This window comes from Miniopterus schreibersii (genome assembly GCF_964146895.1).
Source record: "Miniopterus schreibersii genome assembly, chromosome: 15".
Taxonomy (NCBI): Eukaryota; Metazoa; Chordata; class Mammalia; order Chiroptera; family Miniopteridae; genus Miniopterus; species Miniopterus schreibersii.
In genome coordinates this window covers 50166950-50194839 of record NC_138115.1, presented here as the reverse complement: position 1 = coordinate 50194839, position 27890 = coordinate 50166950, and the positions used below count along the sequence as shown (strand labels likewise).

Below are 27890 nucleotides of genomic sequence, written 5' to 3'. Positions count from 1 at the left end.
TCCCCAACCCCCTGGGCTGGACCCATACATTTTCATGGTCTGCTCTGTGCAAGTCATAGAGCTCCACAAGACTGGCTGGCCTGGCATTGTGGCATTCTTGGTAGAGTTGGTGGGGCTACTGCCTCCTTGTGTGACATGGAGTCACAGGGTCCACAGGGTAGGTACCGAGGCCAGGACACAAGTACAGGACCTAACCCCACTGAGGGGGACATTACCAGACCTACAGGATTCAATGATGGTGCTATAGTAAATCCTTCGGTGGTATCAGGTACAGAGGAGACAGTGGCAGTCACTATGCTCACCATAGGCACCTTTGTGGTGGGTTAAGCACCTGCTGCTGTGAACTCAGCACAGGGCTGGAGTGGCTGTGGCTCTGCTTCTTGGTGCCTATCTGTGGCACCACTGCACTGTATCCCCTGTTCAGTGCTTGCACCTGGCTTTGGCTGGCCATCAGGCTGGGGCCAAGGGGCCATGGGGAGGTGGGAGGCCCCAAGACACAAGACAACCTGGACACTGATGCAGTGTGTGGCCCTGGGCAGAACCTGGCATTTGGTCATCATGTGGGACCCAGATGTAGGCCCAGAAATGGAACTCGGTCATTAGTGGGATATGGCCATGAAGCAGGGTGCAGAATATGGATACAGATTAGCCTGGATCCTGCCCAGTCCTCAAAGGTCCAGGAGTATTAGCATCATCAAGGCCTCCAAAAACCTGGGTTCCGATTCCAAATCTGGAGATGTCCTCACCATCCCACCACCAGCAGCTCCAGTTCCACGCAGAAAACTGAGAGACTGTGGGGAGACCAAGCACAACAGCCATCATCATGAAGATACTATCTCTTCTGCCCCACAGTATCCCAACTTAAATAAAATGTCCTGTCAAATTCCAGTAGGTAGGTTTGAAGATCTCATTTGCTTGTGGTTTTCACATTTGCATGCTTTGGCATGGGAAGATAAGTGTGCCGAGAGATTTTAAACTAAATCACAGTACTACTGCGAGGTCCCTCCTGGCCCAAACGTCTCCATCTCCTGGCCAGATGTGTCCAGGTTGAGTGCCCGAAAAGTGCCAGTCTTAACGGGGCCCCCTGATCAGCCGTTCAACACGGTCTCTGCTGTGGAGTCTCAACCGGATTTCCAGGGCTCCATTTAGTTCAATTATTTCCATGATAACTCCAAAGCGGAGGCGAGAAACGCGATAGGGACTCACATTTGTTCCCGAGAACAGACTAGGATGGTCCCAAGGTTTCCAGGGTGCAAGGAGAAAAGCAGAAGAGCAAAGGCCCGTGCCAAAGGCCTGCCTCCCGCTTCAAGTTCGGCCGCCTCCTACCCCTCACACGACCGGGAGTACCCCTCACACGACCGGGAGCGCGGAGACGGATATGAAGCGCCGGAAAAGGCTGGTTGGGGCGCACCCGGTCATTTAAATGGCGCCGACGATCCTGGCGAGCCGCGGCCCCTCCCGCCGAGCAAGGACATCATTGGCTCGCCCTGGCGCCTTCGCTCTCCTATTGGTCAGTGGGCAAACGTCAGCGTGCAGGCCGGAAACCAAAGTTTTCTTCCGGTTTCCGGTGCCTCCGCCATGGCGGCTGTGGACTCTCTGTCGCTCTTCACCGGCCTCGGCCTGAGCGAGCACAAGGCTCGCGAGACGCTCAAGAACGCAGCTCTGAGCGCGCAGCTGCGCGAGGCTGCGACTCAGGTGCGAGCCCCTCTGCCCTTGTTCCGGGGTGCCGACTGTGCCCCCACGCAGCGCCGGGCTGGTCCCGAGCCCCGTCTACCCACCTTGTCTCGCGTATGCCTTTCTCACTGGCGGTGGGGCTTCCCTCCAGGCACAGCAGACTCTGGGCTCCACCATCGACAAGGCTACCGGGACCCTGCTCTATGGCTTGGCCTCCCGGCTCAGGGACCCCCGGCGTCTCTCTTTCCTCGTGAGCTACATAGCCAATAAGAAGATCCACACGGAGTCGCAGCTGAGCGGTGAGACCCCCGCCTGACCTGCCACTTCCACCTCCAACCCCAGCCCTATTCCAAGGCCCCTTTCTGCCAAGCCCCCCAATATTTCTCTGGATGCTTAGTTCCGCACTCCTCTCTGTCAGGTCTGGCACTGAGGGATGGAGAGCTCCGCCCCCTGTGCGACTGTCTGGGGAACTGTGTAGGTCTGGGGGAGAGCCTCTCTCAGAACACACGCTTCTGTCCTGTGGCCCCAGCGCCGCTCTAGGGCGGTACAAGGCTGAACCTCCCAGAAGGCCAAGCTGTAATTGGGATTTCATGGGATTTCTGTCTACTTACTTCTTGGAGCTGAGATGTGACAAACTCATTGGCTTTCCTTTCTTAGCTGCCCTTGAGTATGTGAAAAGTCATCCCTTGGACCCCATCGACACCGTGGACTTTGAGCAGGAATGTGGTGTGGGCATCACGGTGACTCCGGAGCAGATTGAGGAGGCTGTAAGTCCTTCCCCAGGCATCTGGCTGCCTCTGTAGTTCTGGCCCTAGAAAGGAGTGGCTCAGCTTCTCAGGGAGATCCAGGGTGAGGGTGTGGTTCTGAAGGACACTTTCCTGAATCATATGGTTTGACTTTCTACAGGTAGAGGTTGCCATAAATCGCCACCGGCCCCAGCTCTTAGTGGAGCGTTACCATTTCAACATGGGACTGCTGATGGGTGAGCAGGGCCTGGGGAGGGGACTAGGTGGTTCTCTCTGGTCTCACTTCTCTTCTGGGAGTGATGAGAGGGAGGTGGGGGAGGAGTAGGAGCGCCTCAAAAAGTGGTCTGGCTGGGCTCCGGCTCTGGTTCCTGAGGTCAGCCTGGACCTTTTCTTGGGAAAGAGGGTGGGAAGTGCCTTTCTTTACCTTTCTGCAGCTCCTTGTGCCCATGTTTCTAGGAGAGGCTCGGGCCGTGCTCAAGTGGGCAGATGGCAAAATGATCAAGCATGAAGTGGACATGCAGGTGGGCACCTTCTTGAGCTGAAGCCGGCGAAGACCCTGCCATGGACAGGGTCTAGAGCCCACTGAGGAATAAACGGAAGCCGAGGGAGGAGACTCTGTCCCTATTCTGCTGATACATAGTGGAGCCTGGTGTGGAGGAGGCAGCACCTGGGTGGGCAGTGAAAGACTTGGGCTTCTGGGTTGAGCCTAATTTGGGGTGAGTCCCTTTACTCTGAACCTCAGTTTCCTTGCCTTGTAAATAGGGGTGGCTTTCATCTCATTGAAGATGAGCATCTTTATTTAGAATACTGGCATAGAATCACAAAAGGGTGATGGCTGAGATAGATTGCTTATCTTGATGCTGAGCCCAGAGTTTCTCTCTAAATGGCAGTTTTTGTTACCTGAAACCAGTATGGACCCTCAGGAGGCAAAGAGCATTTGAGGCAAGCAGTACTATGTGAGGAGCAGAGGTGGGATAGGCTAGGTAGGTTTTTCAAAGTGGTACCGGTAGAGAGGCCAGGAAGTCCTTAGGTGGGTGGGCAGGGTCAATCAGGGGCTTCTGGAAAGAAAACACTCCTGTCCCAGGCCTAACTCTGGTCTCTGCTCAGGTCCTCCACCTTCTGGGTCCCAAGACGGAGACTGATCTGGAGAAGAAGCCTAAGGTAGCTGAGCATGGTCCTGGGTCCCTGGGATTGAGGTGGTGTAGGGTCAGATCTCAGGCTGGCGAAGGGAGTGGCTGACCCCGTTGATCCCAAGTTCCTACCCAAGAGAGACCCTGACCCAACTTCTGGACTTTTCTTAGGTAGCAAAGGCTCGGCTGGAAGAAATAGACCGGAGGACAGCCAAGGATGTGGTGGAGAATGGTGAGAGGCTTGAGACTCCTGTTGCATTCAACTTCCTATCTTCTGGGCTGTCTGTCTGATGGGGCTTTGTCCCCTCAGGCCAGGTTTTGTACAACACCCTGCTTTCTGCTGTAAGACTGGAAGTCCTATTGTTTCCTTTGTTCCTTTCACCCAGAGACTGACCTGAGGAGGCGTGAGAAGTCTGGTTCTATCTCTAGTGTGTGGGGTTAGGGGAAGAGGAACCTGCTAGGTTCTGTTCTGGTTGCAGGATATGAGTAGTACCGACAAGTGCTGCCTTGAGCTGGATGTAGTAATTGTGTCCAGAGGATAAGTTTTCCTTGGTCTCTGCAGGTGAGGTTGCTGGCCAGACCCTGTCTCTGATGGAGCAGCTCCGAGGGGAGGCGCTTAAGTTTCACAAGCCTGGTAAGTAGGCAGGGCAACACTGAGGAGGGCTGGATCTTGATAGCAACTATTGCAGCCAGGCCCATAGGGTGGGAAGCCTTGGCCTGCAGCCTGGTCCTCAAGCTCGTTCTGGTCCTGGCAGGTGAGAACTACAAGACCCCAGGCTATGTGACCACTCCACATACAATGGATCTACTGAAGCAGCACTTGGAGATCACTGGGGGACAGGTGTGTAGGAGTATGGCCAGGCAAGCTAGTGCCATCAGCATTTGCCTGGGGGCCTGAGCTACCTCCATATTGCCCCATCTCACCTATCACCATGGCCTCCCTGAGAAGGAGCATCTGTTCCTTTGGGTGGTCTGAGCTCTGACCTAATTCCTCTGCTCCTATTCCTCTTACCTCAGGTACGTACCCGGTTCCCGCCAGAGCCCAATGGAATCCTGCATATTGGACATGCCAAAGCCATCAATTTCAACTTTGGCTATGCCAAGGTGAGTGTGTGTCTGGAAACTTGGTAAGCAGGATAACCACTTGCTGCTCCCATGACTAGATAACAGAGAAGTGTTCTGCCTTTCCTGCTCTCTTATAATGTGCCCAGAGCAGACAGAGGCCATGATGAGGAACCATGTGTATGTCAGATACCTCGGAATCCATTGGGCTCATTGGGAAAAAGCTTTGAGGTGAGGCAGTGAGTTCAAATTTGAGGGAATTCCCAGTGCAACCTCTCTCATACCAAGTCGGTATAGAGGTTCCTCGTTTATGGCATTTAAATACAGGAAGATTCAGTGAAACTCTCGAAGACGTTTCTCATTCCGACATGGGAGAATTCTGAAAATGTTCCAGTTTGATGAGCTTGACTCTGGGAGCCAATGATGTGGAGCTCACAGACACTGACTCTCCTAGGCCAACAATGGGATTTGTTTTCTGCGCTTTGACGACACCAACCCTGAGAAGGAGGAAGCAAAGTTCTTCACTGCCATTTGTGACATGGTGGCCTGGCTGGGTATGGGCTGAGTGAGGCCTGGGAAGAGCTGGTGGTCAGTGGGCCTCTCCTTGGGCCATAACCTGCCATTAGGTGTCCCTGACTGTGTCTCATTCTGCCCAGGTTACACACCTTACAAGGTGACATATGCCTCTGACTATTTTGACCAGCTGTATGCCTGGGCTATCGAGCTCATCCACAGGTGAGGCTAGGGCCATGATGTGGAGCCAGGCAGGCTGACTAGGACACAGCCATGTTGGGCACTCACACCTCTTCACCACAGGGGCCAGGCCTATGTGTGCCACCAGCGAGGAGAGGAGCTCAAAGGCCACAACCCTCTGCCCTCTCCCTGGAGAGATCGTCCTGTAGAGGAGTCACTGCTGCTCTTCGAGGTGGGGTTCCCGAGGGGCATGTGGGTCTGGGTGGGCCAGAATGTCAAGGATGAGATGCTCCTGTGCTGAGAGGCAGCCTGAGCCCTCGCTCCCCTCAGGCAATGCGTAAGGGCAAGTTTGCGGAGGGTGAGGCCACACTGCGGATGAAGCTGGTGATGGAGGATGGCAAGATGGACCCTGTGGCCTATCGAGTCAAGTATACACCACACCACCGCACAGGAGATACCTGGTGGGTAGGAGCATGGGGTGGGTTGGTGGGCCATGGGTAGGGCAGAATGGGACTGGATGGTGGGGCCCACTACCTATGCCCCACAGGTGCATCTACCCCACCTATGACTACACACACTGCCTCTGTGACTCCATCGAGCACATCACCCACTCACTCTGCACCAAGGAATTCCAGGCCCGGTGAGGGAGCTGGGCCCGTCGGGTGGGTAGGGCCAGTGGAAGTCCAGCAGCCCTTCCTGTGGTCTGTCCTTGGTCTGAGTTCCTTACTGTACCCTCCTACCCCAGACGCTCTTCCTATTTCTGGCTGTGCAATGCGCTGGATGTTTATTGTCCTGTGCAGTGGGAGTATGGCCGCCTCAACCTGCACTATGCAGTTGTCTCTAAGAGGAAGATTCTCCAGCTTGTGGCAGCCGGTGCTGTGCGGTAGGTGTCGTTTGGCTCTTCCAAGTTTGGTGGTACCAGTGGCATATGCTGCCAAAGGTCTCACAACCTTCTTGCTCACAGGGACTGGGATGACCCACGGCTCTTCACACTCACAGCCCTACGACGGCGGGGCTTCCCACCTGAGGCAATCAACAACTTCTGTGCTCGGGTATGGCCCAGTGGGCTGGGTGGGCAGGTGGGGGGCCAAGCACAGCAGTCTGATGTGGCTGTGTCTGATGCTGCCTTTTCCTCTTAGGTGGGGGTGACAGTTGCACAGACGACAATGGAGCCACATCTGCTAGAAGCCTGTGTGCGTGATGTATTGAATGACACAGCCCCACGGGCCATGGCTGTGCTGGAACCATTACAGGTCATCATCACCAACTTTCCTGCTGCCAAGGTAGGTCCACCTCTGTGTGTGTGTGTGTGTGTGTGTGTGTGTGTGTGTGTGTTGGTGTTGGTGTGTGGGGGTGCTTCAGTGCCTAGTGTGACTCAGACACGCATTTCTTGTTATAGACCTTGGACATCCAGGTGCCCAACTTCCCAGCTGATGAGACCAAGGGCTTCCATCAGGTTCCCTTTGGATCCATTGTCTTCATCGAGAGGACTGACTTCAAGGAGGTGAATGGGAGGGTGGAGGGTACTGTTTGCTGCTGAGCCCAGTCCTGGACTCCATCTACTTCCTGCTTTAGATGAACCAACCCCTGCCCAACATAGGGGTGGGGGAGAAGCCTCTTTTACCTTTCCGACCCTTGCAGCCTCTTGTGGCCACCCTACTTCCTACCTCTAGGAACCAGAACCCGGTTATAAGCGCCTGGCATGGGGCCAGTCTGTGGGCCTGAGGCATACAGGCTACGTCATCGAGCTGCAGCGAGTCGTAAAGGTGAGAGCCAGCTGCAGCCTTCCTGCTGAGTGTCTACTGGGGTGAGGATCTGGGTGCAGCCTGCAGTCCTGGTAGTGGTCCCAGGGTCTGATTGCAGGTTCTCTCCCTTGACTAAAAGGGCCCCAGTGGCTGTGTAGAAAGCCTGGAGGTGACCTGCAGAAGGGCAGATGCTGGAGAAAAGCCCAAGGCCTTTATTCACTGGGTTTCACAGCCCCTGACGTGTGAGATTCGCCTCTACGAGCGACTGTGAGTGAACAGAGTAGGGGTGGGGACAAGTAGAAGATGGGCATTGCCTGCTGTGGCTGCCCAGCTGGTCTGACCTTCACTCTGGCCTCAGATTTCAGCACAAGAACCCTGAGGATCCTGCTGAGGTGCCTGGTGGATTCTTAAGTGACCTGAACCCGGTAGGCTCATGGAGTATAGGGTGAGGATGGTGGGCTTCCCTGACTGGATGGCCATCTGAGTTTCCTGCCTGCAGGTATCACTGCAAGTGGTGGAGGCGTTAGTGGATTGTTCTGTGGCCCTGGCAAAGCCCTTTGACAAGTTCCAGTTTGAGCGGCTTGGCTACTTCTCCGTGGATCCAGACAGCCACCAGGGACAGGTGCCTGAATTTACCTGCCTGGCCTTTCCACAGTGATAGTGGTGGCTTCCATTCACTGTGCCAAGCACTCTGCCTACATTCCTTTAGTTACCTCACCACCTGAGGTAGGGTTCACGTTCTACTGATGAGGAAACGGGCTCAGAGGTTAAGTCTAGACCCTGCTTTTTTTACTCCTCAAGGTAGGGGGCAGGCGTAGGGGTTGTTTTAATCTTTAGAAAATGGAGGCCCAGAGCCATCTAGTCCCTTACCTAAAGTCATAAAGTTACTGAGAACCCTGACCCTCAGCATTTCTGGGATGAATGAGGTGTGGGTATGTGTGGGGTTCTGTAGTGAGATCCAGCCAGGGCCTCCTAGCCCAGTTTTGGTTTGGTGGTCATTCTTCCTCCTTTGCCCTCCAGCTTGTCTTCAACCGGACTGTCACACTGAAGGAGGACCCAGGAAAGGTGTGAGCTGGAAGCCCCATCAACTTACCTCATCCTTCTGGAGGCTAGGGGTACCCAGACTCCATGTCAATAAAGAACAGCTAAATATCCCCTGGAGTCTGTGTTACCTGTCTGCCCTCCCAGCACCTGAGGACCTTCCAGACATGCCGGGGGAGTGGGGTGGGGGGGGACGAGGCACTGCACACAGCCACTGGTGCACTTCTTGGTATTCAAGGGCAGGGGTCTGGGCCTGAGCTGATAACCTCTGCATCTGGTCTGAGGGAATGGCAGTGAGCCCTGGGGTGCAGCTTCACTGTTGGGAGCTCTGTGCCAGGGGTTCTGGAAAGTTTGTGTCTGCCTGCATGCCTACCTAGGTACATGAAGAGAGGCCAGACTCCCTTATCCTATTATTGAGCAAATGATTGAGTGCTTACTATGTGCCAGCCGCAGAAGAGGAAGACAATGACCAGACACTGTGCAGGAGAGGTCTCCCTGTGGCCTGTAGGAGGTTCCTGGCCCAGCCTGGGCTTCAGAAGACTACTCAAGAAGTGACTCCTGAGCCGAACCCTAAAGGACTAGGTAGTTTGCCAGGGCAGGAGGAACATTTGCAAAGGCCCAGCGGCCTTTTTTTAAGAGTATGGCAAGCTGACTGCCTCTAGGGCAGTGTGGGCTACTGGTGAGGCCTGCGTGTGCCTGCAGCTTTAACAGCCTCCACATTTTCCCTGTATACAAACACCAGGCTACCAGAGGCCCACTTTAAGGTGGACTGGGCTGCGGAAGGCTGAATCAGAAAGGCGGAAAAGGGCGGGGGAAGGAGGGTCCCAGATACTAGGGATACGGAAAGGACAGCATCCCGCGGGCATCCCTGGTGGGACGCGGCTGGAGCCCCAGGCCTAAGTCAGTAGCTGTGGGGGCCACCTTAAGCGAGGCCGACACCGCTTGGGGCTGCTGTGCTACCGAAGGTGGCCAGGGCAGGAGGCACAAGATGAGCATAGGGAGCAAGCTTTGAGCCCCCAGCCTGCCCAGACTCCAAGGCTTGGCCGACCTCCGGCAGTGGCTCCGCCCCGCAGGAGGGGGCGTGGGGGGTGGGGCGCTCCGCCCTATACCCCTCTTTTCGCCGCTACTGCAGCCAAAGGCCCGGCCTACCTCCTAGGCAGAGCGTTCCCTTTAAGTCTGGCCAGGAGGCAGCCTCAACTCTCGCGGGATTCGCCGCCCGGATTATCGCGAGAGAGGCATTCGGCGCCCATTGGCTGTGAGGGTTGAATGTAAGATGGCGCCCAGGGAGCTGTGAGGGGAAAATCCTGTCGGTCTTGGAGCGGTGACGGCAGAACCGGGCCCCCGAGCAGTGCGGCGGGGCTGGCGGGTAGAGCGGCGGCGGCGGTGGCGGTGGCGGCGGCGGCGACGTCGCCGGGTGAGGGCTCCATTCGGGGCAGGGATGCGGCGAGGCTGCGGGCCTGAGACAGCGGGCCCACCCCACACAACGGCAGGCGGGCGGGGGCGGCAGGGCCGCTGCCACTGGGCCCAGGAGACCTTGGGGCGGTTCCGGAGCGGAGAATGTCCCTGGGCTCGCGCGCCCCCGCCCCTAGGGTGGGGGAGGAGAGGGTGGGGGTTCGGGTGGGCGCGGCGCGCGAACGCGCGCTGGTGCTCGCGCGCAGCTGGGCCTGTTTATATGCGCGGGAGCGCGCGCGCTGTGCGGCTCTCCAGGTGCGCGTGGCCGCCGACGTGCGCGTTCTCGTCCCGGATATCTCGGTTCCTGGAGCTGCGGCCGGTGGGCAGGAGTGGCTTCCTGGGGCGCGTGCTCGCCCGCGAACCCGGGCTTTGGGGCGCGCGCCCTGCTGTTGGGTGGAGGCGCCTCCGCGAGGGCGCGCAGGACACCCCTGCTGCGCGGGGAGGTGGCGGGCGGGAGGCTGGCAGTGTGAGGAAGGTTGCGGGTTGGGCCCTTCCTGCTCTGGTGACGTCCTCGGACCGCTCGGGAGAAACGAACTGTCTTTGCGGTCCGACTAGCGGCCCCACTTCTCTGCGAGGCGGGCGAGGTTGCTCGTTCTCGAAGAATGCGGTGACCCGAGGCCCCTGTGCGGGGTCGGTGCTTGGAAAGAGTGCTACCCTGCTTCTGAAACTTAGTCTTGTTGGTCTGTGAGTGCTGCGAGCCCCCTCGAGTTTCCTCTCCTTGCTCTGCTCCTTTGTGCAGCGGAGGGAAGGTTAATCCTGGAAGGCCCTCCCTTCAGCGGTACCTGCTTTCATGTCATCAGAAAGTAATTCTTCCATAAGCGCAATTCATACACGTCACCTCTGTGCGCTCCGGAAGGGGATCCTCTTGTGTGCATAAAGTGAAACTACCCAAGCTCTATAATGCCACTTTAATTAAATTCTTAAATGCAGCCTCCTTTGTGAATTGGAGGGACTGGTGCTCTGTTAGGCTGCAGGTCCACCATAGCACAGTCAAAAAGTTGCCCAGGACAAAATTGAACCACCTGAGAATCAGTGCTTTCCCTTTTTTTGTAGTTCAGAAATTCCCGGCAGAAGAAATTCCTCAAACCTCTCCATGCATCATTGCAAGAGTCACTTTTGATACAGATTTCAATCCTTTTCAGCCCTTTTTTTTAAGACCCTGGTACTGTGTTCTGGTACCAGGGGAGACAAAACATCCTCTAGTTTATGTTTTACAGTCTTGCTTCACTAAGTTTAAGGAAAAAGAAGCTAAGAAAAAATTAGAAATCAAATTTGGTAGTGGTGGGGGTAGTTCTTTCTAATATACTGTATTAACTTAAGAACAAAGTTAAAATTTCAAAAGAGGCTGGGGATGGAAGGAACTTCTTTGTTCTATCTTCTTCAGAATGTTACAAGTCTTAAGAACTCAGGACAAGCAGCAGAAATACATGCAACATGGTGACTGGTGAGTTAAAATCGTTCATATGCTGGGAATATGTGTGCAGTTTTTTCCTGGTAATACTGAAACATTACAAGTCCTGCCAATCATTCTGGGTGCTGTCTGCCAGAACTTACTAGGTACTGGAAAATTGAAGCTGTGGGAGAACTGCATCTTTGAATCCAGCCACAGTTTGCTGCTTTTCTCCTCTTAAAATGTAAGTCAGTGCAACCTTTTAGGCTGTTAACATGATGAGGCTTCAGCTTTCCTAAGGACCTAAATGGTTCATATTAAATCAGTCAAGTTTACCTAGGATACACTCAAATTTTTAATATATCTTTCATACCTGCTTGTTCTGAAATATCTTTGCCTTTTAGCTATTAAGTTTGAGATAAACCTTTTAAATTGGTGTTTGTAGATAATATTTTTTTGTAAGCTCATTAACTTAAGATGTCCTGCTTCCAGTCCTCTGAGTAATTTGTGTACCTCTCCATGAACCTCTGCTTTTCCACATCCCCTTTCAGCTTATGTTGTCATTTCAAACAAAAGATCAAATAGTGGTTGAAGTTTCTTGTAAATTTGAGTTACTCCAAAAAGGTAACCAAAGTCAGTGGCTCTGTGTGGCTGTCCTCCATATGACAGCTTCAGAATCCGGGATGTCTTCTTTCAAGCCTGCATGCCTTCTTTTAACTTAATCAGTTGTGAGTTGTCCTTGATGTGCCATGCTTCTTGCTTGTCTACTTTTTAAATAGTCACCCTTTATCTGCAAAGGTTTTTTTATTACTCAGCCACAGATTGAGGTGTCCATGAACACACCTGTTCTTTTCTGTTACTTTGTATTTAGTTGCCCCACATTTGTTCCAAATGTCTTAAGTCCTATCCAGCTTTCACTTAAATATTTCATTTATTTTTTTCTTAAGTGTCATACTGGATTGTGATTTCTGATTGTGGCTGCATGAAGACATGATAGATTAACCAACCTCTTGCTTTGCTGAAAGGGGGAAAGAATTGTCTTTTGAGTTCACACTTTAGGCAAGGGCAAAACCATAGGTAGAGCTGGTGGGCTGTGTCAGAAAGCTTTTTTCTTTCTAAAAATTCGTGAAATATCTCTATATAAATTCAGATGGTCTGATACATTTTAGTGAAAAATTATAAAGTGGACCACTGTATAACTACCACCTCTTCAAGAAAAAGAGCAATCTCAGCACCCCTGAACTAAACCTTTCATGTGTGCCTTCCTGATCACAGCTTCCCAACCCCTAGAGACAGTTACTTTTCTCACTTATGTGATAATCATGTTCTTTGTTTTCCTTTTAATTTTACTTTTGCCATGTTATATTCCTCGACAGCATAGTTTTGTTTGCTTTAGCATTGTGTTTGTGAAATTCATTCACATTGTGTGCAGCTGTATTCATTATTTATCCATTCTACTATTGATAGACATCTAGATTCCTTCCAGTTTGGGGCTATAGAATTGCTGGGTCATATGGGATGGATATTTTCAACTTTACTAGATATTGCAAATGGTTGTGCTAATTTACAGCCCATCAATCTTTGGTAGGAATGTAACTTAAGTTCCTGGTTGAAAGTGTGTTGTCCAAAAATAGAACCATAGTGAAAATGCCCCTAAGTCAGGGACTCCTCTGGTAAAAGCATGGGGCAGATGAATAGCCCAGTGAGGAATCAGGAAGAGGTATCATATTTGATGATACCTCTTATCATATTTGATGGGACCCAAGAAAGGATGATTCTGGTGAGTACTTAGGTCTTCCTTTAGTATTTAAATAGAAAAAAGAAAGAAATTGGCAAACAGACCAATAGAAATGTAACATATTGCTGCTTTGGAGTAACCTTTGTCCATGGTACCATCTTGTGTTCTAGTGATAAAGTAATAAAATAATGATAACATTCATATATGAGGGCCTGCTGTGTCAGGCACCATGGTAAACTCCAATAGAAGGAAGTACTGGGGAAATACTGGTGATCAAGGTATGCATACAAGAGCAAATTTCTTGGGTCTGTTGTTGGACTGGTTTGTCTGTTTATTGTTTTGCAAAGCAGCTATTCTTAAAGTATTCAGAAGCAAATGATTGTTTACAGACTCCCCCCACTCCTTTGAGCCCCAGAGTGGTAAGTTTTTTTTAGTGGGTTATTTTGGGGGTTTTTTAATCCTCACTCTGAGGATACGTTTATTGATTTGAGAGAGAGAAACACCTTTGTAAAATCAGTTGCCTCCCATACACAAGCCCCGACTAGAGGATCGAGGATTGAACCTGCAGCCTAGCCATGTGCCCTGACCGGAATCGAACCCACAACCTTTTGGTGTACTGGACGATGCTCCAACCAAGCCACCCAGCCAGGGCTTTTTGTAAGTATTTTCATTAATTACTGCTCCTCGCTAAGTCTTTGACTTGGAGCTAATTAAGAATCTTGTTTCTTTGGGGTTTATAGAGAGTAGATTCATTGAGTTTCTCTATTATCAAGGCTCAGCCTTGTGTCTTGTGAACAGCATCTTGAAGTACTTAACAATCTTTGTTATTATGCAAGCTTCTGGTGCTTGATGGTTTTGTCTTTCAGTTTGAGATTTTAAGGGGGAAAAATCATACTATGATCAACCAGAATTGTTTGTTTGTCTGTTGTTGCTATATAACCACTGTGCAAAAAAATTTACTTTTTAGTTTTTTTGTTTTAATACAACTTATGGAAAATAGAGGAGAGTACAAAACAAGAAGAAATTTAAATTCTCTGTGATTCCACCACTCTGGCAAAAGTACTGTTAACATTTAGATGCATTTTTGCCAGCTCTTTTTCTTATGTATATAATTAAAGGATACTAGAATATAGAAATAAAATTGTGTTTGCACCCTTTTCACACATAGCTTGTTTCTGTGTCATTATATATATATTTACTTATATTTACATATATATGTGTGTATATATATACATACATATATATGTAAACCAATTTTGGGTTGGGGGTTGACAAGATTCTTCCAGGTACTAACATGCTTTTTAAAAGCTACTGTGTTATAGAAAGATCTATGGAACTACACACTAAAAGCTTAGAAACCAGACCTCCTTTATATGAATTTGGTATATAATGACAATAGCACTTTAAGTCAGTGGGTAAAGGAATTTCAATAGTTCATTAAGTGATAAAGGGACAAGTTGTTTAGTCTTCGGAAAAAACATTAAGACATTTACTCTATACTGTGCAAAATTAATTTTAAATGGATCAAAGCATTGTATAAACAATACACTGTAAATTTGAAAAATTGTAGATGGAAAAATGGCCAACTCTTATGGTAGGGAGGACTATTTCTGAACATAAAAACAAAGGAAGAATCCATCACCACTTTGAGAATTTGTTTAATTTTTCTGTTTTTGTTTTACTGACTAGTGTAGAATATTTCAGTATATTTCTAAAGCCTTTTTTTTCCCCCTTAAGCAGCCCCTTTGTGTCAGATTAAGTGCTGATATAGTGTACTTTCATTATTGGGATGTGTCAGTCTGGTAGATACTGCCAAGTGAGCCGGTTGAAAGGACAAGAAATGAAGCCGTCTGTGTTTTAGTCTGTATAAATGGACAGGTTGGAATGTTTTTTAAATTGGACTTTTTCATTAATTTTTTTAAGTTTTCCACTGAATACATTATTCATATTTTTTAGCTTGCTCTGATTCTGTGATCCTCAAATGATTTTGTGGACTTGTACAGAGTTGGTGAAGAACTCCTGGGGGCTTAGTGAAAGAAAAAACACCTGGAAGCAATGGCTTCTCCTTGAAGCTCCACCAACCGTAGGATCTAAGCTTGCAGCACTGCAGATGGTTTTATACTTTGGAGTCTAAACTACTCAAAACACATGGCTAGCTACTAACCAAAAGGTGTTTATAGATTTTTTTTTCTACTTCATGCTATTAGTCTTTTCCCTTTTTTGATGAAAGCTTAAAGAATGACCTTTGAGACTTCATAGCAGATACTTTTTTCCAAGCTTTTTTGAGAGATGACTATCCATCTTATTTGCCCTTCTGCTCAGGGAATAAATTTATACTTAGAGTTTCTTGTAGTAGCATTTTTGAAGGTCGCATTCTAGATGTACTGACTGGTAGGATTTGTTTGGAGCAGAATAGTTTTTATCATCTTTGAAACCTTCATTTAGAAAAAAGTTCTAAGTTTGATTTGGTATGAAATGCTATGTTCTAAAACTAAAAGTTAATTAAACAGAAATTATACTCACTTAGCTAAATTTCTGTCAACAATAGAGGGCAAGGAACTTTAATTTCCTTATGTTACATAGTGGGAAGTCTAGAGATACTCTAAATTAATGAGTACACAAATAGAGGTTTAAAGCTATGAAAGTGATCGAGACAAAAATTAAAATGTAATTGGCAGCCCAACTGGGCGTGGCTCAGCGGTTGAGCATCCACCTGGGATCCAGGAGATAGCGGTTTGATTCCTGGTCAGGGCACAGGCCCAGGTTGCAGGCCCAATTCCCAGTTGGGGGCGTGCAGGAGGCAGCAGATCAGATGACTCTCTCATCATTGATGTTTCTTTCTCTCCCTCTCTCTCTCCCTTCCTCTCTCTGAAATCAATGAAGATTTTTTATTTTTTTTAAGAAATGTGACTGGCAGAAGTTGGTGAGAAGAAAGTGATTTAAATGCCCTAATCTCACTATTTCTGAAGGACAGAACAGTGTTTATTTAAAATTGTAGGTCGAGGGGCCCTGGCCAGGTAGTTTATTTGGTTAGAGTGTTGTCCCGATAAGCCAAGGTTGCAGGTTTGATCCCCAGTCAAGGCACATACGAGAATCAACCAATGGTCCTGGCCAGGTGATTCAGTTGGTTGGAGCATCGTCCTGTGCACCAAAAGGTTGCAGGTCCCATTCCCAGTCAGGACACATGCCTAGGTTGTGGGTTCAATCCCCAGCCTGGTGAGGTAAGGGAAACAACTAATTGATGTTTCTCTCTCTTTCCTTCCCTCCTCCCTGCCTCCTTTCTTCTCTCGAAAATCAAGTTTTATATATATATATACACACATATATATATACACATGTATATGTATATATGTATATATCCATCCTCAGGTGAGGATTAAAAAAAAAGAATGGTGAATGAATAAATAAGTGGAACAACAAATCAAGGTTTCCCTCCCTCCTTCCTTTCCTCCCTTCCTTTCTCTCTCTAAAATCAATAAAAAATAAAATTGGTAGACCAAGAACCAGAGGTCAGAGTATTCTTAGCTGTTTTTACTTTTCATTTTATACCTTCCTATAGTATTTGAACATTTTTTCTTAGAAAATGGGTGTATTACTTTTATCCCCCCCCCCAAAAAAAAAAACAGAAGAAAAAAGTGGAATTCTACACTGAAAACTGAAGAAAACTTATTTCTAGGAAGAAAAGTTGGTGCATTTCTCCTTTATACTTAATATCAGACTTCAGATGAGGCTAAGCCTCTGGAAGTACTGAAACTTTAAAAAGCGAGAGGAAATAAGGTCACTAGAAAGATTCTAGGGACTGCCTTTCTTTACCAAGCAGTATTTGTATGAAGTCTTCTCTTAGATTTGAGGCAAAGTTTTTGCTGCCTGATTATACTTTTTTTTAATTGCTTTGACACAGTAACTGATTCTAGCACAGGCAGTCTTTAAAATTCCAGTACTGTCTCAGTATTTTATAGGAATGCAACTAATTTTTGAAGAAAATAAATTTGGGGAAATGTAAATTTCAGTTGACCTCCGCTGTTCTTTTATAGTGGAAGTTAAAAGTCCTGAAATATGTCCCAGCATGGTTGAGAACCAGTTAATTGCTGTTTATATCATCCTCCTCTGTCCCCTTTTGAGCAGAAGAGTATATGTAATAAGGTATTAGTCACCTGTTGTGAACTTTGTCAAGTGTATTATGAGAGGTGCCTTCTTAAGGAAATTCCAGTTGTGATGTTCTTATCAAAGGGAAGCTTTGACACACACTGTGCTGATGTGGTGAGTTTGTGGGTCACCTACACTGGAGTGGCCTGCTCTGAATATGTAACGGAAGGATGGGGTGCTTGGTCTTGATGATGATCTTACTCATATGGACATCATTGACAGCTCAATTTTGAAGTTTCATAGAAGATAACTGAAAGCCCCTGAAGCAGAGAAGGAAGAGCTGGGCAAGGGAGATGGTCAGAATAGAGGTGACAAAGGGACAAACAAGAATTAAATTTGAGAAGACAAGAGGACATCAGCAGCAGCTTCACCTTACACTCTCTTGACCTGCACTTGATGTTTTCTGCACTCTGTTGTGCTTGGGGTTTCCTAGGAATTTTGATTTAGACAGGATAAGGTATGTGTTGTTTTTTATTTGTGGAAAAATACATTACAATGTATTATGTGCATCATTATAAAAGATTTATTGCTGAATCTGTTCTGTTTGAAAGCACCTAAATATAATTTGTATGCTGTACTTACACAGCACTCCACAGAAATACTGCTAGTGTCAGTCAGTTAATAGCAGTAAGAGTCATTTTTTTTCTTCGGTCTCACTCTTCCCATGGGTTTTTCCCCCAAGGTATATACTAACCATTTACTAGGGAAAAGCATAACTTATGGTTGTAAGTTATAGATATTACAGGAGCAAAGAGTCATAATCCTTGTTCCATATTGAATTCCAAATGTAACAAAGCACCTACCATGTGTCAGCCATTCAGAGAGAACTAGGACACAGTCTTGTCTGCCAGTTGGAAGAGATGAGATATATACCATATATGTATAACATAAGGCAAAACGTGGGCAGTGAAAGAGAGACTGATATTTCTAGCCTGATGGCTCAAGGAAACAAATCATTTTTCCAGACACTTGAGATTGAGAGTCCTTTTGGCAGAAAGGTTCACTTGGTTTGTGTTATTCTCATATCCTGCTGCTGCTTTTGTTCTGGAGGTGGTACTGATCAAGAAAGCACAGTGTGAAAGCAGCAGCAGGGCACGCAATTTTCCAGAAAGATTGCATGGTTGTCTTTCAGGCCATTGAGAGTTAATACCCATCCCTGCAGATTCACTCTCAAGGTAAATACCCTGATGGAAACTTGTAGAATTGGTTTCTATTATTCACTTCCTTCCCCCACTTATTTTAATAGTTAATACTTATGTAGCCCTCTCTGTGTCAGATACTTTTCTGAGTGCTTTATATATATTTAATCCTCATGTCAACTTTTTAGGTAAATACTATTTTACCCCCATTTTATAGATAAGAAAACAGGTAACTGACTTGTCCAGGATTATGTAGTTAAGGAGAGATCGAGGTAGGATTTGAATGTAGGCAGTCTGGCTCCAAAATTCATGCTTTTAATCAGTAAGCTGTGTTACAAAAGAATATGAGCAGTATATGGCAAAATGGAATTTTGGGTACTTCTAATGAGAGGTGAGAGGTAAAGAACACATCCCCTATCTCTTGGGTCTTGCCATAGCTAGGTGGTATACTGTCCCTTCACTGTAGGACATTAGTTGGCAGTGGAAATAGAACATGTCAGTAGAAATCCCTGCTCCTAGCTTCCCCAGTAGTCTCTCTGATGGTCACAGAGCAGTTTTGCATGTGACTTATTGTCTGGTGTTTGGCTCTGCAGAAAAGATGGGATTGGCCTACCGCTGGGTGGAGAGTGTGGTTTTGGCCTGTTTCATCCAGTACTGTGGCGCATGCTTTTGTTTTTGTCTTCAGTGTGATAGTTTGATTAAGAAATGTTTGTGGAAACAATTTTCAGATATCATTAATTGAAAAAAATAAGGTGGTATAATAAAACTTTACTTTGGATTCCAGATGTATACAGCTGTGCGGACTATTCCACTCTGATACACACGTGATTGGCCTGTGCACTTCAGGATATAAAAACAATAGCATAGTTTTGACTTATGGCCATTTATTTTTATTAATAGGAACCCTAAGGACTCTACAATATGAATAATTCTCTGGAGAACACCATCTCCTTTGAAGAGTATATCCGAGTGAAGGCGCGGTCTGTCCCACAACACAGGATGAAAGAATTTCTGGACTCACTAGCCTCTAAGGGGCCAGAAGCCCTTCAGGAGTTCCAGCAGACGGCTACCACTACCATGGTATACCAACAGGGTGGGAACTGCATTTACACAGACAGCACCGAAGTGGCCGGGTCTTTGCTTGAACTTGCCTGTCCAGTTACCACCAGTGTTCAGCCACAAACCCAGCAAGAACAGCAGATCCAGGTTCAACAGCCACAGCAGGTTCAGGTAAAGAGCAATGTTGAGGTGCATCCTATTTAATAGACTTAATTTGCCATCATTGTTTTGGTTACAAGGAGCATCACCTCTGTGTACGTGTTGGGTTATTTTCACTAGGGGGAATACTCTGACTTTTTGAAACATTTTCTTTAACACAAAGTTTCATAGTTAATGCAGACTAAAAATTTTGGCAACCACTGTAAACTGAAAAGACCACGGATACTTGCCGTTTACTCTGGAAAGTAGTATAGAAATTAGAGGTCTTCTGGGACTGGATTTGGATGTGACACAGCTGAGTATGACTGAAGCTTTCCTTCTCTCTGTCACCCTGAGCAGATCAAGAATGTAGGAGGGTTAGTCTCGGCTCAATACTAAAAGCATGACATTTGGAACTTGTTTTAAAATGGAAAGACTGATATATTTTAGTGTTCTTCATCTAGTTGTATGGTTCCATGGCTCAGGTCACCTGCAGATTTCTTGGTCTGCATTTGCTATTTATAAGCCTCAAGAAATAATGCTAGTTGATAATGAGCTTACTAAAAGAGGAGAAACATTCATTTGCTGAGATGGTAAAAGTTTTCTTCTTTAGAGGTTCTTATGTGAAACCAATAATCTCCAGTTAAAAATGCTACTTTCTTGCTCCTGTATTGTGGTTGCATTTTTTGATGCTTTTTTCCACCAAGAAAATAGAAAAGGGAGTAGAACTTGATGAAGAGATAAGAGTGTGGTGAGGTATGTCTGATGAAATAGAAGGTAGCCTCTTTGCCTCTTGGGAATGCCAGTGGGTATATGGGAAGGACGTGGCTCTGGATTTAAATTTGACTTGCCCTCTTATTTGTTGACATGATCTTAATCTTTTTAGCCCTAGTTTTTTCATCTGTCAAAGAGGGATAATACGATTTAGTGAGGCTGAATGAGATCATAGACAAGGCATCTGGTACATGGAGGGAGGCAGTGGTTTATTCTAGGTTTTGTAAGGAAGGGTACAGGGAAGGTAGATAAGAGAAGGCTGACTTTTTGGTTCAAGAAGTTATTCTGCTGTTATTTACAGCTTGCACCTCCTTGTTCATAAGGTTAATGGTTTGGAATTTGAGTTTAAAGGATTGTTTGAGACTTTATATTCAAGATGGCTGATTGAGATCGCCTATTAACATCATCTTTCACAAACCCCTTGTAAGTGAAAGACTAAATCCATGAGATAGGTTCAGTATGATGGACTCGTAACATATTTTCCTCATTCTATGTGACTTTTTAAAAATTTCTAGCAGGGCTGAAATAAACAGATGCTATAAAAAAATCTAAGTCTGAGAAAAATTTTGAGAAATTGCTAAAAGAGGGGAAGCAGACAGAATTGGGTGACAGAGGAATTCATGTAGGATAGACCTTTTAGGGAAGGTGGAGTAGTCCTCAGGGTGCCCAGAGCCTAGAAGTGAATAGAAAGAGCCAGAAGGGTCCCCTGGGGCAGCCTCAGACCCATGGTTTGGAAGTTGTTTTTTCTTTCCTAATTCCTACCTGTGTTTAAAGTGATTTAGACATGAGTGTCTGATGGGAAAAAAATCTTTCCCTTTTTTTTTTTTTTGCATTTTTATGTTTATTTGAGCCAAACTGATGACATGTGCCAAAAAGCAAGGTCTCAATTGCACCCCAAATCTTTCCGTTTTTAAAATTACGTACTATGCATAGCATCTTTTCATACTGCTTTGTATACTGAAATAACAGCAATAAGATGAGTTGCATTATCAGAAATGTGTGATCCAGGATATACTAACCTTCCTCAAATTGTTAGTAGTCTTGTGAGGTTTTTAACGGCTTCTCTGTTGAGACAAGCATGTCTTAAATGAGCACTCTGACAAAACAAACACAAACTGGTGTGTACAGAGCACAGCTTGGTGTTCCAGAGGGGAAAGGGGGAAGTGAGTGAAGGGGTCAATTAATTGTATGGTCAGAGATGGTAACTAGACTTTGGGTAGTGGTCACTTTGTAGTGTATACAGATGTCGAGTTACAATGTCATTCACCTGAAACTTGTATACTATTATATATCAATTTTACTTCAGTTTTTTTCAAGGCACTCTAAAGGAATCATTAAACAGTGCCTGCATTTTAGCAGCAGACCTGAAGATATTTCCAAAAGACATTTCAAAAGTTTTCTCTCTACTGTGTTTTCCACTAGTTGTCTGTGGTGGGAGTAGTTTTGATCCTGAGGTTGGGAATTGAGTGCCTGTGGAAGGAGTGTACTTGACTTCCTGTCCTTTTAGAACAGTGATCCCCACATTTTTCATCACTCCATGGATAAACTATATTTTGAACATGCAAGTAAATATGTATTTATAAATTACATACTTGTACTACTATATCAATAAGCAAAACCAAAGGGGGTCACATTTTAAAGGAAAAGTGAAAAATGAGCAGAAGTTCTGATATTTCCTTTGTAGGCCCCAGTTGATAATAGTCTTGTTGCTCTCAGGTGGATATATGTTGCTCTTAATGCAATGTGATGCTGGAGAGTTTTGCATATGGTTTTGGGGATTGTGGACTCCTCAGAAGCCTTGGGTATAGCAGCTCTTCCTACTCACGTTACCCAGGGCCCTCTGCCTGAGATCTTTTCTTCCCTATAGAGCTGGATTCTCAATGTTGCCTGATTTACTCACTGGTGAATCTTGTTGCTTCAGGTACAGGTCCAGGTACAGCAGTCTCCGCAGCAGGTTTCAGCCCAGCAGCTCTCCCCACAGCTCACCGTTCACCAGCCTGCTGAGCAGCCCTTCCAGGTCCAGGTGCAGATCCAAGGCCAAGCACCACAGCCGGCAGCCCCTTCCATCCAGACCCCATCTTTGCAGAGCCCCAGTCCTTCACAGCTACAGGCAGCCCAGATTCAGGTGCAGCACGTGCAGGCAGCCCAGCAGATCCAAGCTGCAGAGATACCAGAGGAGCACATCCCACATCAGCAGATCCAGGCTCAGTTGGTGGCTGGCCAGTCTCTTGCTGGGGGTCAGCAGATCCAAATCCAGACCGTGGGTGCCCTTTCCCCACCACCGTCTCAGCAGGGCTCACCGCGGGAAGGGGAGCGACGGGTTGGAACAGCCAGTGTTCTCCAGCCAGTGAAGAAGCGCAAAGTGGACATGCCCATCACTGTGTCCTATGCCATCTCAGGGCAGCCGGTGGCCACCGTGCTGGCCATTCCACAGGGCCAGCAGCAGAGTTATGTATCTTTGAGGCCAGACTTACTGACAGTGGACAGTGCCCACCTGTACAGTGCCACTGGGACCATTACTAGCCCTACAGGAGAAACCTGGACCATCCCTGTTTACTCTGCCCAGCCCCGGGGGGACCCTCAGCAGCAGAGCATCACCCACATTGCCATTCCCCAGGAAGCCTACAATGCAGTTCACGTCAGTGGCTCACCCACGGCCCTGGCTGCGGTAAAGCTGGAGGATGACAAGGAGAAGATGGTGGGCACATCCGTAGTGAAAAACTCCCACGAAGAGGTAGTGCAGACCCTGGCAAACTCTCTCTTTCCAGCACAGTTCATGAATGGCAACATCCACATTCCAGTGGCTGTGCAGGCTGTGGCAGGCACATACCAGAATACAGCTCAGACTGTCCACATATGGGACCCTCAGCAGCAGCCACAACAACAGACGCCCCAGGAACAGACGCCGCCGCCGCCACCGCAGCAGCAGCAGCAGCAGCAGCTCCAGGTTACTTGTTCAGTAAGTGAGACTTACTGTGGGGCATCCTGCTCCCTCAGGACCCACTGCAGCACAGAACTTGCCTAGCAACCTCTGGCACCTCTGCTTGTTTATGCCATGGTGTTAGTCTTGCAGTAGTATAGTGTTTAATATTTTGGTTGAGGTGGGGGAGTGGGGACAGAAGCAGCAGGTGAAGCTATGAAACGGGCAGTTCTGTCCTGGTACCTAGAGGTAAATGAAATAACTAGTAGTAACTGCTTTGAAGGTGACCTTGGGTGCTTCATTGTTAATCTCTTTTTAAGAGGAATGACGTTCTAGGTAGAGATTCATGGGACACCCTGAGTGTTGTCCTCATCCCAGGAGCTACTTTCTGTGTCACCAATGAAAGGATCTAGTGGAACCCTAGTAGTTTAGCACACAAACTCTAAACTCAGCTCAGGGAAGGGGACGTGAAATTGCTCCTTCTGTTGTCATCTGTGGGCATAGTGTAGGTGACTTAGAAGATCTCAAATACCTCCTGGTTGGCTTATCACCTTTGGGAGCCTTGAACAAGTGATTTATGCAGTGGGATTTCCCAAAGGTGTTTTCCCAAAGGTTCCTTAAAAGTAGTAAAGATAAACCTCAGTTACTTGAGTTTTCTGTCATGACAGCTATGTTGAAATTTTTTTTAAAGCTTTTTATTTTGAAATCATTTAGATTACAGAAAAGTTTCAAAAATATAACTCTGTTGAAATTGTAACTTTAAAATTGTTTAACTCTGATCTTTTCTAATTGTTAATCTTTTTTTTTTTTTTTTTTAATATATCTTTATTGATTTCAGAGAGAGGAAAGGAGAGAGAGAGAAACATCAATGATGAGAAAGTCATTGATCGGCTGCCTCCTGCACGCCCCCAGCTGGGGATCGAGCCCTCTACCCGGGCATGTGCCCTGACTGGGAATTGAACCCCAATCACCTGGATCCTAGGTTGACTGACGCTCAACCACTGAGCCATGCCCAGCCGGGCTAATCTTCTTAACGCTATCATCTTTTAAGACTATTAGTAAACTTTCTGGTCCCTTGTCTAGCAGATCTATAGAATGGATATAGGGCCTCTAGTCTTATGGATCTGCTGAAGACAGTGTGCCCTCAGAGGGCAGGGTCTCCTGGGAATGCATGTGAGGGAGCTGGCACAAACAAAGCACTGGCAGATTTGGGACCACACTCAGAAACTCATGCAATGAATAATTTTGATTAGGCCAAAGCTGACCAAGTGGTTTCATAAAGGCAGAAGTACCTTATCTTAGATGACTTTGTTAAGGAACTATTAAGTATCCAGCTGTCAGGCCTAGAAGTAGAACAGGACAGATTCATTGTTTCAGGTAGGTTATAGTTAGTTGTAGGAGTAAGAATGTATAATTTCTGTTTCTTTGAATTATTTATAAGGCAGCATAATCAAGTGTGACATTGTGTGCCACACACACAAAGAAAAACTGGGTCTTCAGAAATCATTCTAGGTTAATAAGTCAGCAGATGCATCTTTGTGGAAAAAGAGGTATATGCTCTGTAGTTGATAGCTTACATTGACAGAAGAATGGAGCAGCACAAATAAAGTCAGGAATGGAAAGAAGGGACATGGCCTAGGGCAACATGAGGGGGGGGCTATGGGAGATAAGATAGTATGCGGGCAAAGGAGTTACCTTCCCAAAGTGAATAATTGAGCTTGATCTGCTGATCTGTGGTGGGCAGTTTTTCCAAAATCCTGAGTGTGGTAAGAATCAAGTGCAGGGTGTAGAACTCAGTGCATGCAGGAGAGACCAGCCAGGAGACTTGTAACAGGGCTTTGTGCTCAGCTTTTGCTCACAGGCATGGAGCTCAGCAAGCCTCTTTTCAGCTCTCTTGGTCCTGGCGGTCCAATTTGCAGGTTAGGGCTCTTGGTGCTCATTAGTCTCTTACTAATTTGTACATTCAGGCCCTTCAGCAGGAAGGAGATCTTTTCGGGAGTTCATTTTAGTGGGCCCATGTTATTCAGTACTGTGTCTCATTTGTGAAAGTCTTATAGGGGCTTATATCAATCATTATTGCCATAAAAGGAAATTGGTTAAGAATACTCCTCATGGAGGAAAGATGAGTTTTTCCTTTTGCACCACACACATTCCCTTGCTCTCCTTGTCATGCTCTGCTCTAGGGAACAGAGGTGAATAAGACAATCTCTGTCCTTGGAGCACTCACAGCCTGCGGGGAAGATAATTGTGTTGTGGTATGAGTTGAATGGTAAGGAGAGCTGAGGACAGTGTTGTGCTCCTTCACTTGGCATACCCTTTATGAAAGCTCTCTTATCACCTGTCTTTAAAACCAGATTTATGGCAAAACTTCTCTCCCAAGGGTTATGTGTTCAAGCTGACTCCACTTGCTAACCAGTTTTCAACACATGATAGTCTGTTCTTGTCAGGCAAAGTCAGCAGTGGCCAGATCCAATAGGCACATCTGTTTTTAATCTTAGCAACACACAACAGCAACAGCCTTCTTGAAACTTACAGATTTTCATGTTACACACTCTAGTTTTCTTCCTATGCCACTGATTCTTTTCCCTTCTCAGGAGACTGCTGGTGCCTTCTCTACCCGAGTCACATGTTTGTGTTCCTCTGCGAAGTACTGGCCCTCTTTCCTCCCTCAGGGATTTCTGTCCTTTAGTATGTTTTTCATATCCTCTAGATGGTACTGCTGCTAAAAATATTCACTGACTGTCAGCATTGTTTTCCATGGTACATGTTTTAACTCATTTAATTCCCTCACCAACCTTATGAGGTATATATTACTGTCTCCATTTTACAAATGGAGAAACTGAGGCACAGAGAGATTAAACAACAAGGCCAAAGCCACCATTAGTAAGTAGCAGAGTTGGAATTCAACCCTGGACAGGCAGGCTCTGCAACCCATCTTAACCCTTGTGCTGCACTGACACATATATCTTAGTATCTCTAGACCATGCCTTTCCCCTTAGAACACCTTCCCACACATTCAGCAGCTACTTATTTGCTTGGATTTAAGAAGATCTCTCAGCTCTTCATTAGTATTCACTCTGCCACTATGGAAAACTTCACCATCTTAGAAAGTAGTAGCATTAACCAGCCACCCATTTATTTAAGCCAGAAACCCAGGAGTCATCCTTGAGTCTACTTTCCCTTACTCCTCACAGCAAGTTCATCAACAAGCCACACTGGTCTACCACCAAACTTCTCAGACTCTTAAGTCATCTCCACTGCCACTATCTGAGTCCAGGCAACCAGCACTTGCTTCCACTTTTGCTTTCATTCCATTCTCCATAGCTCACCAAGTTTTATTTAATTATTATTTTTTAATCCTCACTCAAGGATATGCTCATTGATTTTAGAGAGGAGGGAAGAGAGAGGGAGAGAGAAATATTGATCGGAGAGAACATCAGTTGGTTGCCTTCCATACGTCCCCCAATCAGGGATCAAACCCACAACCTAAGTATGTGCCCTGACCAGGAATTGAACCCACAGCCTTTTGGTATATGGGAAGATGTTCCAACCAACTGATACACACTGTCCAGGGCAAAAATAATTTTTTTTAAATGTAAGATTGTCACTTCCCAGCTTAAAACTCTCCAAGCGCCCCATTATAAAAAGGAAAAAATCCTCTATACCACAGTGTGCAATGCCCTGCTTACATCAGTAGTTTTCAACCTGGGTGGGATCTTTACTACCCCTACCCACTGATAGACATTTGGACACATGTGGAAGAATTTTGGGAGTGTTACATTTAGTGGGTAGAGGCACACAGTGAAGGGAGCCTGGCTAAAAAGCCAGTAGAGAAGCACTTCCCCACCTACTTCCCCAGTCAGATTCCTAGATTTCCAGCTTGAGTAGATAGTGTCACCATTGAACAAGGGAGGGAAGGAGCTCTGAGGAGAATAGTCCTGGATGGAGAAGGGGATGAGTTCTCTCAACAGATATTAGTCTGAGGTCGCTATGAGATGTCCAGTTGGAGATACACAGTACCCACTGGGTAGATTCAGGGGAGGTCTGCTTATGGTTAGCATAGTTGGAGATGCAAAGTTCGCAATCATTCCCACAGATGGGGAACTCCATCTGGGCATCTCCATTTGGGCATGTGGGTGAGACTCAACAAGGAAAGTGAGAGGTGTGCCTACAGTGGAGCTCCAGGTCTGCCGAACGTTTAAGGGCCTGGCACTGGTACTGCTCTGTCTCCTTGTTTAATAGTGTATAATACCAAAGCTAGTATGTTTTTTTTTATTTGTTGATAGCAAATTTACTCATCATGGATAAATAAATTTGCTTTCGATTTGAATAATTTGACGTTTCTCAAGAAGCCCTGGAAGGGAAAATTGCTCAAGGAAATTGGTTTAGAATGTGGACAGGTGTGTAAGCCCCAAGAATCTGTGTTGGTATCTGTCCTGCCTAATGGGGATTGTGATTCAGACTCACAGATATTCTCTGTTCCTGTGTCTGCATGGCTTAGCTGTCGGGCCATTGAGGATGGGAACATTCCCTTTGGAGGCAGGAAGCTAGAGCAGTGCCTCCTGTCTAAAGAAATTGTCCTTACAAGTCAGCATGGTATTATTGAGACAGAACATGAAAAAAATAGAACCTTATGTATAACTAGAGAAGCCATACAGATCATCAAGTCTTATCCTGTTATCTTACAATGGCAAGGAGAGGGACACGGCTTATTTGTTATACTTTTCTTTCTCTAAATGATTCTCAACCATGGTTGGACATTAGAATCATCTGGGGAACTTTTGAAAATACTGATAGCAGCAGGCCCTCACCTTAGACAAATTAAATCGAAAATCTCTGGCCCAGCTGGTGTGGCTCAGTTAGCTGAGCACCAGCCCATGCACCAGGAGGTCGCTGGTTCAATTCCTGGCCAGGGTACATGCCTGGGTTGCAGTCTCGATCCCCAGTAGGGCTCGTGTAGGAGGCAGCTGATTAATGTTTCTATCTCTTCTCCCTTTCCCTTTCAGTCTATGAAATCAATAAAAACATAATTCAAAAAAAAAT

At 46.7% G+C, this 27890-nt stretch overlaps 2 protein-coding genes across 9 annotated transcripts in view; both read left to right on the top strand.

Annotated features, from left to right (window-relative positions):
• Nucleotides 1-1556: 1556 nt before the first annotated feature.
• QARS1 (glutaminyl-tRNA synthetase 1) lies at nucleotides 1557-8205 on the top strand. 2 transcript variants are annotated; one of them, XM_081160648.1, is made up of 24 exons: nucleotides 1557-1695; nucleotides 1835-1973; nucleotides 2332-2441; nucleotides 2581-2656; nucleotides 2877-2941; nucleotides 3528-3581; nucleotides 3722-3782; nucleotides 4113-4184; nucleotides 4306-4391; nucleotides 4568-4654; nucleotides 5067-5166; nucleotides 5269-5347; nucleotides 5429-5537; nucleotides 5636-5766; nucleotides 5853-5945; nucleotides 6051-6188; nucleotides 6270-6357; nucleotides 6445-6588; nucleotides 6705-6809; nucleotides 6979-7071; nucleotides 7190-7317; nucleotides 7409-7475; nucleotides 7550-7672; nucleotides 8071-8205. In XM_081160648.1, exons 1-24 carry the CDS (start codon nucleotides 1579-1581, stop codon nucleotides 8119-8121), a joined length of 2316 nt encoding a protein of 771 aa, XP_081016774.1. In that variant the 5' UTR covers nucleotides 1557-1578; the 3' UTR covers nucleotides 8122-8205. The 2 variants fall into 2 exon arrangements, with proteins under 2 accessions (XP_081016774.1, XP_081016773.1); XM_081160647.1 differs by having other exon boundaries at nucleotides 1826-1973.
• Nucleotides 8206-9314: 1109 nt separating this feature from the next.
• QRICH1 (glutamine rich 1) overlaps nucleotides 9315-27890 on the top strand; it is a 30962-nt gene continuing 12386 nt past the window's right edge. The window contains exons 1-5 of one of the 7 annotated variants that reach the window (XM_081160642.1): nucleotides 9340-9505; nucleotides 10928-10987; nucleotides 13207-13328; nucleotides 18857-19186; nucleotides 21849-22886. In XM_081160642.1, the coding sequence (XP_081016768.1) occupies nucleotides 18878-19186; nucleotides 21849-22886 (1347 nt within the window). In that variant the 5' untranslated portion in view covers nucleotides 9340-9505; nucleotides 10928-10987; nucleotides 13207-13328; nucleotides 18857-18877. Of the gene's footprint in view, nucleotides 9506-9815; nucleotides 10228-10927; nucleotides 10988-13188; nucleotides 13329-18856; nucleotides 19187-21848; nucleotides 22887-27890 lie in introns of those variants that run through there. The other 6 variants (XM_081160644.1, XM_081160641.1, XM_081160646.1 and 3 more) reach the window with 6 other exon arrangements.